We start from the raw sequence: 14303 nt of genomic DNA, 5'->3' as shown, positions 1-14303 counted from the left end.
ACTTTTGAGGCCTCTTCTTGGCTGGGAGATGGCCACCTTCTCCTTGGGTCCTCAGAAGGCCCTTCCTCTGTGAGTGCGTGGAGAGGGAGAGGGCTCTTTGGTGTCTCTTCCTCTCTTTATAAGGACGCCAGTTCCATCCCATTAAGACCCTGCATGTATGACCTGATGTAATCTTTATGACCTGCCTTCTAGGCTCTGCCTCCAAATGCGGTTATGTTAGGGCTTCAACGTAATGAATTTGGTGGTGCTTGGTGGTGTGGGTATGTGTGTGTCAGCGTCACAATTCAGTCCGTAATATGTGGTACTCTGGGCACTCTTATTTGTTAAAATATCCTAAAATGCTTTCAGAGTGACAACCTGGCAGTCTTGAGAAGCAGGCAAGAGCCTTGGTCAGGCGAATTTTTTACAATGGGTTGTCAACCTTACTACCTGCTTTTCTGTCTTGTAATGTTTAATAGTCCTCTATTAGCCCTTGATACCAAATACTCGTACTGGGGACTCTCTTCAGAGAATTACTGTCTGGTTAACTTGAACTATCAAAAGGCTTGCTCAAAGGCGGAAATTAATGAAACATAATTTGATTCACTTAGTCCTTTAAATTCCCTAAATTCTCTTCTTAGATGAAAATCGCTGGAAAGCTTAATGCTCTGGACCATATTCAGGGTCTTTGAAAAATCTTTTAGGTCTTAGTTGTGTTTTAATGTTACGTTCTTGGAGGAACTTATAAGAAATCGCCATGTAAGATTTGTTGCTGTTTCTAGAAGGTTGTTGAGGACATTGTTCACTGTGTTATATAATGCCTCCTTGTTCTAAATGAATTTTTTTGAAGAGTTTAGTATTAAAGTTTGCTTCCTTGGAGGAACTGGAATCTGGCTTTTCAAGAATGAGAATTACTGGCTAGGTTTCCCTTTTTGCATCTGCTGCTAGGAACCTCAGAGTTGACTTGGGGGCTCCATTTCATACACACTACATTTGTCCATATGACCTGCATACCTGTGTTACGTTTACATGACGTTGTTCTACGTCTCTTTAACTAGTTCCCCTTTCTTGTTTCTATTGTCCAGATTCTTGTACTAACCGTCTCAGATCTTTTTTGGAAAGAAATGGAATAGAATTGAGATGAAACTTGAAAGTGATTATTGTTACCGATTATTCGCCATTAACTGCTGTTTGAAAGCTGTCATTCTTTGCCTTGGTGCTAACTCTCAGGTGACTTGAGAGAACACTTTGGAGTAAGAGCCTGAAAGGCTGTCCTGATCTGGCCCCCAGCCTCCTCCCTGACCTTGTCTCATATCACTTCCTCGCTCCTCTGAAGCCATATTGGCTTCTGGGCCATTCCTCATTCCTTTAACAGGCCAACCATGTCCTCCCCCAGGATCTGCGCGTCTACTGCGGTCTCTGGAATCAGCGTTCCCAGGTAGTTAACGTCTGCTCACTCCCCCCTCCCAGTTTTCTAGAAAGCTCTGTTCAAATGCCATCTTTTTATTTTTTTGATTCAAAATTAAAAAATTATTTTTAATTGAAGGAAGATTGCTTTACAGTATTGTGTTCATTCCTGCTGTACATCACCATGAATCAGCCATGGGTTTACATGTGTCCCCTCCCTCCCACCTCCCACCCCACCCCTCGAGGTTGTCACGAGCACCAGCTTTGGGCTCCCTGCGTCATACAGCACGTTCCCGCTGGCTGTCGGGTTTACACATGGTGATACATGTTTCCATGCTGCTGTCAATTTGTCTCACTCTCTCCTTCCCTCACTGTCAAGTCTGTTATTTTTATTTTTTTCCTAATTAAAATTTTTTTGTGTGTGTCCTCCTAGGTCTTCATTGCTGTGTGGGCTTTCCTCTAGTTGTGAAGAAGGGACCACTCTCTAGTTGCAGTGTGGAGGCTTCCCGTCGCGGTGGCGTCTCTTGCTGCTGAGCATGGACTCAGGGGTGCCAGGGCTTCAGGAGTTGGGGCTGCTGGGCTCTAGAGCACAGGCGCAGTTGTTGTGGTGCACAGGCTTAGCTGCTCTGTGGCATCTTCTTGGACCAGGGGTCGAACCCGCGTCATCTGCGTTAGCAGGTGGATTCCTCACCACTGAGCTACCCGGGAAGCCCCTCGAATGCCCTCTTGATCTGAGAGCCCACTCCGGCCTCCTTGTGTCAGAATCTCCGTTATGCCCTGCCTTCACTTTTCCATAGCTCCTCCCGTGCTCTCCCGGCCTCCGTGGGTTGCCTGCTCTAGACCAGACTGTGCTTCATGAGGGAGGGACTGGTTTTATTCACAGCTCTATCTCTAGCCACTTAACAGCCTTGCCTGCTAAGTTGTGGGTGTGTCAGAGCTGTTTGTTCAGTGACTGAATGGACTAAACAGGGTCAAGGTAACTCTTGTTGGCCCTTTCCTCTAGATTTCTGAACAGGCATTTCTTTGTGTGAGATAATCTAGCTGCAGTTGTTTCTTAAGGCAGGAAACAACCCTCCATGACCCCGTCAGATCCTGCATTTTGCTGCTACTCATTATTTAGCTTTGCCTAAGCACTTAATGTGCCAGGCACCATAAGAATACAGGGAAAAGGTCTGATCTCAGTTCATAAATATCCTCAGGCATTTTCTAGCGGGGGAAGCTTTAGGGGGTTGGGGCTAACAGTGTTGTGATTCACAAATGATTTATTTCATTGCTAATAATGTTTCCACCCACGCATTGAGGGCACTTTATATTTTACAAAGTGCATTCACACGCTTCTCCAATCCTCATGATAATGTGGTGGGGCAGGTTCTCTTATGATCCTGTCTGTTTGACAAGGAAAGAAACAGGCCCAGACATGTTAAGTGACTTGCCCAAGGTCAAAGAGCTTGAAAGTTTCACAAGATGCCTCATGTTTGACATTTGGTCAGTGTAGTAAGACACTTCTGCTGTATTCCTGATGGTAGAATTCTAGATTTTTTTTGCACCCTCTTATTCTGTCTTTGACAGGAGGTTATCGTTTCTCTTGAGGGATGGGTTACCTTTGGGTGACTAACCCTATTTTCATAGACATGCTTTTTAAAATATTTGATCTTTCCTTTGTCTTTTTTAAGAGTAATATTGACTTTTGTGTGCTTTCTCTTGTCTGGACACCATTACTCTATTAAGTCCAAAGTGAAAACAAAATTGCTCCATTGAAAGAGCCAGTTATGGTGACTAGTTATTTTCCTTTCAAAACACTTGACTGGCTACCCTGAAATACAGAAGCTGGTATCAAACTTGGGTTTAGATCTGCAGTTATTTACCCTGGGTTTTTATGCTTGTTTATAGGGCTTGCTTGGAGCTGATGGCTGTGAATTCACTAGAATCATTTAATGTACATATTTCTTGTAGCTTAGTGTAGATACCATGGTCCTTGAGGTCCACTGGGGAAATAAATTCCTTCCTGGGATTAATTAATAAATTCTTTCCTGGGATTAATGAGTCACAGCCAGTGATATAATTCATCATGCAAATGCCAGAGCTGTCTTAATGAAAAATTCTTAGTGATCCAGAAATGTGTGTGTCCAGTTTAACTGAAATCTGTGCTTTTGTGCCCCTCCATGGACTGGATAGCCCATTGGGTCACAAAGAGTTGGACATGACTGAGCGACTCTCATGAACTTGGCAATAATTTGTAAAGCATAATGACTTTGAGATAGGAATGGAAAAAGTTCTGAAGAATGATTCCGTATCTTGAAAGCGTCTTGGGATGGCAGCTTCAAGTAGTTTCTCCTCTGTTCCATGGCTTTTTTTAGGTCATGCTTTTTAAACCTTCTGTTCACATTCAAGACTGTTACTGTTAATACTAGAAAAGCTGCCGCGTGCCCTCCTGACATCTCTTGGCTGTCCGCCCCTCTCTCCACATGTGGACTGTAGCTCGATTAGGGTGCAGTCCTGCAGCCCAGCGGCTGAAGCCAGGAAAGGTAGGTTTCATAGCATGTATAGTGGGAAGGCCGTGGATTTTGACGTTATTCTCCGCTTTCATTTCTGATGTTAGCTGTGCACATTTGCGCAAGCTGCTTTACCTCTCTGTTCCCTTGATTCCTGACTTGTAAAAAGGCTATGATACTGTCTCGCAGGACCATTTTGAGTGTTACCTTAAACTGTGTGTATAAGATAACCGCTTCATTGTTTGTAGAATCGATAATCAGTAGCTTATACTCTGCGCCACGCTTTGATCCTCTTTACCCAGAACGGTGGGACCCAGGGAGTCCTGTAAACCTGTGCTTCTAGTTTTCACATCTCCTAAGCAGAGGAAGAGTGAAAGCTGGATTGTCAGCAGTTACTGTCCAAAGGATCTCGGATCGTTTTTGGACTCAGTATTTACAAAAATGCTATGTAGTTTTAGGTCACATTGTTAGAAATAGAGTGCTCTAATGTATGGGCTATAAAACCCCTTTATGTTTGGATGGTCACGCTATACTAGGAGTGTGTTGTGTCAGTTGTGAGTACCACATCTTGAGGGGTAGGGTAGGGGAACCTTCTAAGGACCAGACTATCCAGGTTTGAGGCCTGGCTCTGCAACTTAAAAGTTCTGTGCCTCAAACGCACAACTCTGGCTCCTCATATGTAAAAAGAGAACAATGGCACCTCCTTCACAGGCTGTTGTCTGAAATAAGTTAGTATATATAAACCACAGAGAGTAACGCAGAAAGTCCTATGTGTGAGTGTCACTTGCTTTCGAGGGGACTTCAGAAGAAATTAAGAAGGCTGGTGGGCTTCCATGCTGTGGAAGAAATGGATGAAGAAACTGGAGCTGTTGAACGTGAGAAAGTATTAAAGAGTCCTTTACTGTTTAAAGAGAGACTTCATGAAAGAGGGAATAGACTTAAGTTACTGATAAAGGCAGAACTAGGATCAGTGGGTAAAGAATCGTCTGTCCCTGAGTTGGGAAGGTCCCCTGAAGAAGGATGGAGCAGGCAATGGCACCCCACTCCAGTACTCTTGCCTGGCAAATCCCATGGATGGAGGAGCCTGGTGGGCTGCAGTCCATGGGGTCACGGAGAGTCAGACACGACTGACCGACTTCCCTTTCGCTTTTCACTTTCATGCATTGGAGAAGGAAATGGCAACCCACTCCAGTGTTCTTGCCTGGAGAATCCCAGGGACGGGGGAGCCTGGTGGGCTGCTGTCTATGGGGTCGCACAGAGTCGGACACGACTGAAGCGACTTAGCAGCAGCAGCCTAAAGAAGGAAGTGGCAACCCCTTCCAGTATTTTTTCCTGGAGAATCCCATGGACAGAGGAGCCTGGTGGGCTACAGTCCATGGGGTCACAGACTCCAGCGCGATTGCGCGAACACTTTCACTTTTTCCCCCTCAGCATCAATGGGTAGAAATTACGAAGGGGAGGATTTTGTTTTAATGAAAGACCTTTTAAGAAAGAACAGTTCAGAATTGTGGGGAGTGGGTTTGTGAGCGAGTGATCTTTTCTTTACCGAGAGGCTTAGCAGGCCAAGGAGAGGTTCCTGACCTGGCTGGCAGGGTGAGCTCAATCACAAGCCTTCTCTTCCATCCTGCTCTCAGTTCAGGTCAAGTGACCCACTTACAGTAGGATAATCCCACACTGAAATTCTCTGGGTTTCAGTAGCATATGTGGGGGCTCTCCCTAGAATTAGTCTGCTCTTATGGTCTATCATTCACTCATTTTGCAGATATTTATTGTGTGAGGTGTTGTATTTCTGGCCTCATTTTGTTGAAAACAGGTTGGAAATGAGTCTTTGTTGATGGTCGACTATTGCTCGACACCATGCAGTCCCTGGAGGAACCCAATCAGATTTCATTTTTGTTGAGGGACAGTTCTGCTTGGGAAGGTGATGTTTCTGAGATTCTTGTGAGCAAAGTATGGGTGCCCTTTGTTTTAACAGACTCTTAGGATGTTTGTTTGACCTGTTGAAAAGGTAGAGAAAATCTTCCCTCCAGAGCAGATGGCAGGCATGTTTACTGTTTAGTGTAAAAACTTCAGTTTTCAAAGCTCAGAGTCCTGTTCAGCAACTCAGCAGGCATCCATCTGGGCCCATCTTCCCACTGCCCGTGGGACTTGGGGGCAAGGAGTCTGTTACAAACATGCTGATGCTCTTGCTACTTGCTGTGCTATGACTAATGAAGTCCCTGGCTTCTGACCCACCCAGGAGTTTTGTGACTTCTCCCAGCACCCACGAAACTGTGGCAGGCTAACTCGTTAGCTTCTAAGTAGAATAAAGTCTCCGACTCTTCACAGTTGTTGACATTAAGGAGGAGTAAAGTGAAAGGGAGGTCAGACCTCATTCCCAGTGCCTAATGATCTAGTATTTGGGGGTGAGGAAATCTGAACCTTGGTCTCTAAAGGATGCCCTTTCTATGACATTGGAAAACTGCTACTGCCTTTACTGCAGTTACTACTATTACTACAACAATGGCAGCCACCAACCTTTTATATGGAGTGCTAGCGATATGCCAGGCCTTGTTTAATTTCATCCAATTCTCACCCGCAATCCTATAAGGAAGGTATACTTACTATCTCCATTTTATAGGTGGGCAAAAGGAGATACTGTGACCGAGGTCATGTGGGCAGCAGCGGTGGATTCCAACCCAAACAGTTTGATTGCAGAGTAGCCCACAAATCTGTAAGAGATAGGAGTGTAACCTGGAAACAGACTGATGTGGGTTTTGAATTCCTGTACTCTGCCTTAGGCTTCCCAGGTGGCACAGCGGTGAAGAATCCACTTGCCACTGGAGGAGAGGCAAGAGGCTTGGGTGTGATCCCCGGGTCGGGAAGATGCCCTGAAGTAGAAAATGCAACCCACTCCCGTATTCTTACCTGGGAAATTCCATGGACAGAGGAGTCTGGTGGGCTACAGTCCATGGGGTTTCAAAGAGTCGGACACAAGTGAGCCAGTGAGCATACATGCACACCCTAGCCCTTACCCTCATTGTGTGAGATGGGGCAAATTTACCGTGTTAAATCTCAGCTATGGCATCTGTGAAAAGGGAGAGGAAGTATGTTACCAGGACCCAGTCCAGTGGGTGGTTCTGTGGATTGAACATAGTTTCTATAAAATGTGCAGCCTCTCTAGATATTAGTGGCTGTTGTTATTGCTGCTTTCCTTTTCTCTAACTAAAAAACAAAACACTTTAAGGACTTCTGTGGTGGTCCAGTGGTTAAGACTCTGCACTTCCGATCCAGGCGGTGTGGGTTCAGTGCCTGGTTGGGGAAGTAAGATTCCACATGCTTCCAGATAAAAGAACATAAAACAGAAGCAGTATTGTAACATTCAATAAAGACTTTAAAAATGGTGCACATACAGAAACCCCAAAGCACAAACAAAACTTGAATGGTTTTGTCCTCTCAGAGTGCTCTTATGCAAGAAATTTTTGACTAAAGGTAAACGTCATTCAGCCCAGTTTACATCTAGAGGATGAATTTTGGATGTGGAGGCCAAACATGGCAGAGGGTGTTTCCTTTTACAGATATTTTTTCTGAAAATGAACATAGGAACCGAAACCCGCTTAGAGACCCAGTTTGCTCTCATCTTCATTTCAGTAACCCTTTCGGTTTTCTGAATCGTCCCTGATGTGTGGTGATGTGTTACAGTGATAGCTGACGCCCAAGAAGGTGGTCTCTCAGCCCCGACATTTTTCCTTGGTGGTAGTCGTACTAGTAAATGTGAACGATGTCAAATGCTTGGCATGTTTCCTTCTGCAGATGGTGGGGAGGAAATCCTGCAAAGCCTCATAAAGATGGCAAACTGACTGAGTGTAGCTTTGAAAAAAGCCTATGGTGGTTTGCTGCGAAAAGGGGGAGCTAATAGTTAAATATCTAGGAACTCTTCCCTTTGGGACAGTTGATAAATTGAAGGCATTTTCTGATTGTGCTTTACTCGAGATTAACAGCCTGGAAGATTTCAGATTTAAAGAGCAAAGTTATGTATCATACAAACAGCATGATGACATGCTCAGCCACCCTGTACCCAAATATTGCAAGTAGTATTGGTTGCTCTAGCTTTGAAACCAAGACTCCCCCCAACCCCAAGGTCTCTACTCTGATGTACTTAATTAGCTAAATGCTTCTGTGCTATTTTCTTCCTGGAAGTAAGCTTCGAGGTAGTCTGGTGTCGGCTTACCAATTGGCAGAGAAGGACACAGGATCTGGCGTGGTAACAGCCTTCCTTCACGTCTTGGGGTTCCCAGTGTGTTGCCTTGGGCGTATCCTGTACCACTACCCATCCAAGCGTCACCTTTCCCTTCATTCCATTTCTGTCCCTCCTGTCCCCCATTTCATGCTGGACATCATCTCTCGACATCCCTTAACACATTTACAAAATTCTTTTTAGAGGTTAGATTAGTATCAGACTGGCCTGCTGAATCTCCCTCCAAGTTGGAAGATAACGTTTTATATATTGTGTGAGTCACGAATTAAGATCTTTTGCTCTAAATGACAGTTTGGAAAAGACCGTTTTACAGTAGTTTGCTTACAAAAATCTGGAAGGGAATATGTGATTGATTTGCTGACAGACCATCTCCGAAAGCAGTTCTAATGATGGACTTTATAATTGATTGCATCCATCACAGAGAGCCTAAACTACCCCCTCCCTAAATTAAAAAAGATAAATGAAATAAAGTATGCTGAATGTATAAGCTGACAAATCTGAGGGAATTTAATGGAGCGAAATTACGGCAGCCAACAGATAAGAGAAAAAGGTTTCTTTGTTACTGATTATAACACTAAATTAAAAAAAAATTACTGAAGAAGGATAATAGAGGAAACAAAGCTCTGTGGCCCATGTATCAAACTAAGTTATTGAAAGATTTTAATAAGTGTATCTATCTCATTCACTGCTTATTGTTGATTCATATCAATCTTGTTAGTGCTGTTGGAAGAATAGTAAATGCAGGGACTGTCTGGTAGTATAGCTGATATTATTGCTGTTGTAATGGATTTTTAGAATTACCATGACCTTATTTCTGGGTCGCTGGGGGCTCTGTACCAAATTCAGGTCATTTGAATGAACTGTTTGGAAGGCAGTTCCTCAGTGTAGAAGCAGTTTTATAGTAAGTATGCTTGTGGCTCTGTTATAAAAGACCAAGTGAAAGTGACGTCAACAATGGATATTTATTATCTCCCTCGCAAGGAGCCCTAGTGGCCCGATGATTTGATGGCAGTAGCGTGGTGTTTCTCTTGGCTTTTCCTCCCAGGATTATCACATGGCTAATGTATGATTATCTGAGCTTTGTGTAACGATACCCAGTGTTGGGAAGAGGAACTTGCTTCTTGTTAATCTTCTTAGAAGGAAACTACTCCTAGAAGTCCTTAGGTCTTATTGGTCAGGCTTGTCACTGATAAGGGACATGCACGTAGGAGGATTCATTCAAACAAATCGAGATGTGGCCCAGGCTCCTGGAGAGTTCATGCCGCCTGTTTCCTGATCATGCCCAGGGGAAAAGTGAAGGGGAAGATTCCTAATCTAGAAAACATGTAAATCCACTTACTAGGCTACTGGAGAAGGCAATGGCACCCCCTCCAGGACTCTTGCCTGGAGAACCCATGGACGGAGGAGCCCGGTGGGCTACAGTCCATGGGATTGCGAAGAGTTGGACACGACTGAGCGACTTCACTTGCACTTTTCACTTTCATGCATTGGAGAAGGAAATGGCAACCCACTCCAGTGTTCTTGCCTGGAGAATCCCAGGGACGGGGGAGCCTGGTGGGCTGCCGTCTATGGGGTCGTACAGAGTCGGACACGATTGAAGCAACTTAGCAGTAGCAGCAGCAGCAGCAGCCTGCTGGAATCTACCATGCAAATGTTTCATATTTTCCCTTAGTAACTTGTTTCATTTCCTAGGTGCATGTGCTCTCACTGACTTAACTCCACTTGTTTCTACTTTCAGCTTTTAAGTTTGACTCAGCCTGATACATTCTGTCTTAAACAGGACCCTGTCTACCAGCGATGACGTTGAAGACAGAGAAAACGAGAAGGGGCGCCTCGAAGAAGCCTATGAGAGGTGTGACCGTGACCTGGATGAACTCATTGTACAGCACTATACAGAACTGACGACGGCTATCCGCACGTACCAGAGCATCACGGAGCGCATCACCAGCTCCCGAAACAAAATAAAGCAGGTAAGGCTCCATCCCTCTGATAGCCAGGACTATTGCATCTTCCATCAGTCCAGGTGTTGTAACTGGGGGAGGTTCCCTGGTGGTGTTAATGACCTTAACGAGTGATTCAGGTTTTTTTTTTTTTAGCTTAGGCTGCGGAGGATCACAGAGGGTAGCTGGCCTTGCTTCTTTTCTCCCCTAAATCTGACCCTTGGCTTCTGCCCCGATTTTTGAGGAAGCCTGAAAGGGGAGCTGTTCTAAGACACTAGGGCCTTTTACTGTTTGAGGCTCTCGTTTTAATGTATCAGATGTAGTCACACATTGTGTGTATTGCTGTAGCAGTTGAAAATTAAAAAAAAATTTTGGTTTTGAGTGTGTTGCCCCGTTTGAAGTTGGTTGTGATTTTCTCCACAGTCATTGTACCATGTTGGTAGTTTTTGAGAAAATCTAACTCACAAATTATTTAAATATGTAATAAAGTGTTTATGAATACTGAGATTCTTGAATATTTTTCAGTAGTGACAAGCATGTATTTTCATTTTGTAATTGTCTTCCATATTTTGGAGCCGGTTTTCTTTCACTTTTTCTTTCTCCCTTCTCTCTTCCTCTCCTTCTTTCCTCTCTCCACCCGCCCCCACCTTCCTTTCTTCTGTGAATGGTCTTTGAAAAACTTTTGGTTCCCAGGTACCACATCTTTACTTCCTAAAGAATAAAGTGGGTTCATAAGGAGTATTTTTATATTTGGCCAAAGGATGAATTGATCAAATAAAGGTTGTGTACTGTCTCATCACCGTTACGTGGTTCTTGGCTATGTATTTCAAGGGTCACTTCTTTAATACCTTGTATGACAGTTCTCTGATAAATAACAGTTGCTACCACTTACTGAGCACTGATTCTTTTCCCCGCAGAATTATGTCTGTTCCTCAGTCCTCAAAGTTAGGGTCTGAACTCTGGTCTTCTTGCTCTGAGGTCCTTGAATTCTGGTTTTCAGACATCTTTTAAGCAGTACCCTTCCCCACTCCCCTCACTGCACCCCCCCCCCCCAGTTCTTTGTAAATGAGATTTTGCAGAATCTCAGCATCCCAGTCGTCTCTTGTTGGGTAATGGGGTGAGAGACGCAGAGCCTGATGCTGGGTCCCATCCTTAGCACTCAGCTGCTGACTCCCAAGCACCTCTGCAGAATCTCAGCATCCCAGTCGCCTCTTGTTGGGTATTGGGGTGAGAGACGCAGAGCCTGATGCTGGGTCCCATCCTTAGCACTCAGCTGCTGACTCCCAAGCACCTCTGCAGAATCTCAGCATCCCAGTCGCCTCTTGTTGGGTATTGGGGTGAGAGACGCAGAGCCTGATGCTGGGTCCCATCCTTAGCACTCAGCTGCTGACTCCCAAGCACCTCTGCAGAATCTCAGCATCCCAGTCGCCTCTTGTTGGGTATTGGGGTGAGAGACGCAGAGCCTGATGCTGGGTCCCATCCTTAGCACTCAGCTGCTGACTCCCAAGCACCTCTGCAGAATCTCAGCATCCCAGTCGCCTCTTGTTGGGTATTGGGGTGAGAGACGCAGAGCCTGATGCTGGGTCCCATCCTTAGCACTCAGCTGCTGACTCCCAAGCACCTCTGCAGAATCTCAGCATCCCAGTCGCCTCTTGTTGGGTATTGGGGTGAGAGACGCAGAGCCTGATGCTGGGTCCCATCCTTAGCACTCAGCTGCTGACTCCCAAGCACCTCTGTGGCCAGAGGGCTGCATGAACCATGTGAAGATTAGCCCTGCCCTGTGCTATTTTATTGGTTCGAGAATTCTCTGGATGTACCTGCCCAGGATGGCTGTGCTTCCGATCTTCTCACATGTTTTCTTTCCTGCCTTCTAGACCTTATATTATAATGTGTAAGCAGGTATCAAAATGATTCTTTTCAGAATGCTGTTATATATGAGTTTCAGCCTTGAGTCCAGTTCCACAATCAGTAGGCTCTTAACCTTTTTTGCAGCAATATGCTGACCTCTCTACATTTTAAAATTAACTGGGCATTTTCGAAAGGAATACTGTAATTCTTAGCTTTGACAAGTGGCGAGTTCATCCCATGGATTTATCTGTGCAACTAGGTAAAGCTATAGATCAGTCGCCCTAGATTTAAAGCGAACTGTAGTCCATTTTGACCCAGTATACTGAGCTCAAGAGGGGTCAGAGAGTGAATGTACAGAGCTGCTGAGCTGCCGGCTTTGCCTCCGGTAATCACAGTAAGGGTGCAGGACCTCTTGGTGTCTGTGCTTTCCGGTTCGTCCGCTTGCCTGGAGGGACTTTGTCCTGATCACCGGTGAGGCACTGCAGCGGTTTCTGCCTTGCCTTCTGTCGCGCTGAGTTGATAGCATCTCTGCCCAAACAAAGAGTGTTTGCTGATACCGAGAAAGAGAGGCTCAGTTTGATGATTTCACACTTGTTTTAGTAGCCACAGTCTCTTTTATCATCCTCATAAAATTTTAAGTAGGCTGGAGTTTAGAGCAAAAGGAAAAAACAACAAAAAGTTTTGTGTTTATTGTATTAGATAGTTGTCAAGTAAATGTCGCGTAACTCTGTGTTATGAATTAGCTTCAATGTGGGGGAGAGAAAGAAAGGACTAAAAATCTCTATTCAAGAAAGCCTTTAATGATACATGGGAGAAGAAAAATTTTGGGGGAAAAATGAAAGGGAATTTGTTTTCATTGTATAATTGGACAATTTTGTACTGCGAAAGTCCATTTTTTATCACCAAGGAAACACTGATGTTTCCTCATTAATCTTTGCCTATCAATTTTGGCTTTTAATTGCACTTTAGATTATGTACAAAATAACGGTATGTATATTTTTAAAGTAGAAATGGGGATGATTCAGTTCTCATTGGATTGTATTATTTCAGAGCCAAGCAACATGTTGAGAACGTGTGAATATGAGTTGAAATTTTCTTTCTGTTCTCTGCCAAAAGAATGGGATGAAGATTCACTTAGTAAATACTTATTGAGTGCCAGCTATGTGCTGGTGGTGTTTTAGATACTGAAATCTGTTTTAGATTTCCATATAATGGACAATGTCAGTCTCTGTACAATCATGGACCTTACATGCTAGTGGGAAGACACAGGAAAACAGATGCTATTTAGCAGCATTGATTTAGTCTCTGTATATTAAGTGTCTGGTTTGTGCTGAGCATTGCTCTGGGTCCTGGGATATAGAAGTGAGTAAAACAGACAAAAATTCCTGTCCTCATGGAGTTTACCTTCTAGTCAAGGAAGGCACGCTATAAATGAGTAAGAAAGAAGGTATAGCAGATGGTAAAGAAGTGCTGTGTTTAAAAAGAAAAAGAACAGGGCCTTGCTCTTTTGAATAGAATGGTCAGGGAGGGTTTCACTGAGGTTATATTCAAGCCAGCACTGGAAGAAGGTGAGGGAGAGCCCGGAAAAGGATCACCAGGAAGAGGGGATATCAGGTACAGAAAGATCCTGAAGCAAGAACATGATTGAAATTCGGGGGAGCAGCAAGATTGGAACTGGAGTACAGTGGAAAGGAGACGGGGGAGTGGGAGGGAGAGGAGAGAGCTGGAGGTTGGGGTGTCTCGGAGTGGGTCAGGTCACGTGAGGTCTTGATCATTGTAAAGGTTTGCATATGAACTCTTGAGTGTGATGGGAAATCATTTTAAGGTTTTGAGCATAAGAATGGCAAGCTGTGTCTAACATTTTAAAAGGGCCGCTCTAGCTGCTCTGGGGGCCAGGGAAGATGAAGATGTCCACATTCATGCTTTGTTACCTTTTAAAGCTTGAGAACATGGAACCGTTTACACTGTTTACCACTTGGTATTTCACATATGGATTTGTGTTGGTAGAATCTCTGTCCTTGAGGATATGTGAGTTGACAGATGGATTTGATTCTTTCCAGATGCCCCAAACTTCTTTATATCAGTCAAGCCCATTTGGAGTTTTTTTCAGGATTAAATGTATAAATGAAATGCCATGTATGATCAGATCAATTATGTGGATAAGTAAAATAGTTGGGCTAACTTCTCACCATTGAATATATTATTATTGAGTACAAATGAGATGTTACTACATTAGAAAGCCTCAGAATCTATCGGATCTACCCGTGTCTCTCATAATGACTGTTAGAGCAACACCAGGAACAGATGAATATGAATGGATATGAGTTGGGGACTTGGGCTGTATGGGTAGTGATTGTTGGTAGTAGTTGAATTTGAATGTTTCTCTCATCCTGTACTAAG

The 14303-nt window shown here is 44.2% G+C and overlaps 1 protein-coding gene across 1 annotated transcript in view; it reads left to right on the top strand.

Moving 5' to 3' along the window:
* EXOC4 (exocyst complex component 4) overlaps nucleotides 1-14303 on the top strand; it is an 816876-nt gene that overhangs the window by 11685 nt on the left and 790888 nt on the right. Inside the window, exon 2 of the mRNA XM_018046915.1 lies at nucleotides 9896-10085. Within this exon, the coding sequence (XP_017902404.1) occupies nucleotides 9896-10085 (190 nt within the window). The remainder of the gene's footprint in view (nucleotides 1-9895; nucleotides 10086-14303) is intronic.

The sequence above is a fragment of the Capra hircus genome, chromosome 4 (assembly GCF_001704415.2).
Source record: "Capra hircus breed San Clemente chromosome 4, ASM170441v1, whole genome shotgun sequence".
Taxonomy (NCBI): Eukaryota; Metazoa; Chordata; class Mammalia; order Artiodactyla; family Bovidae; genus Capra; species Capra hircus.
The sequence above is the reverse complement of the archived record's forward strand: the minus strand, read 5'-3'. Positions and strand labels throughout refer to the sequence as shown.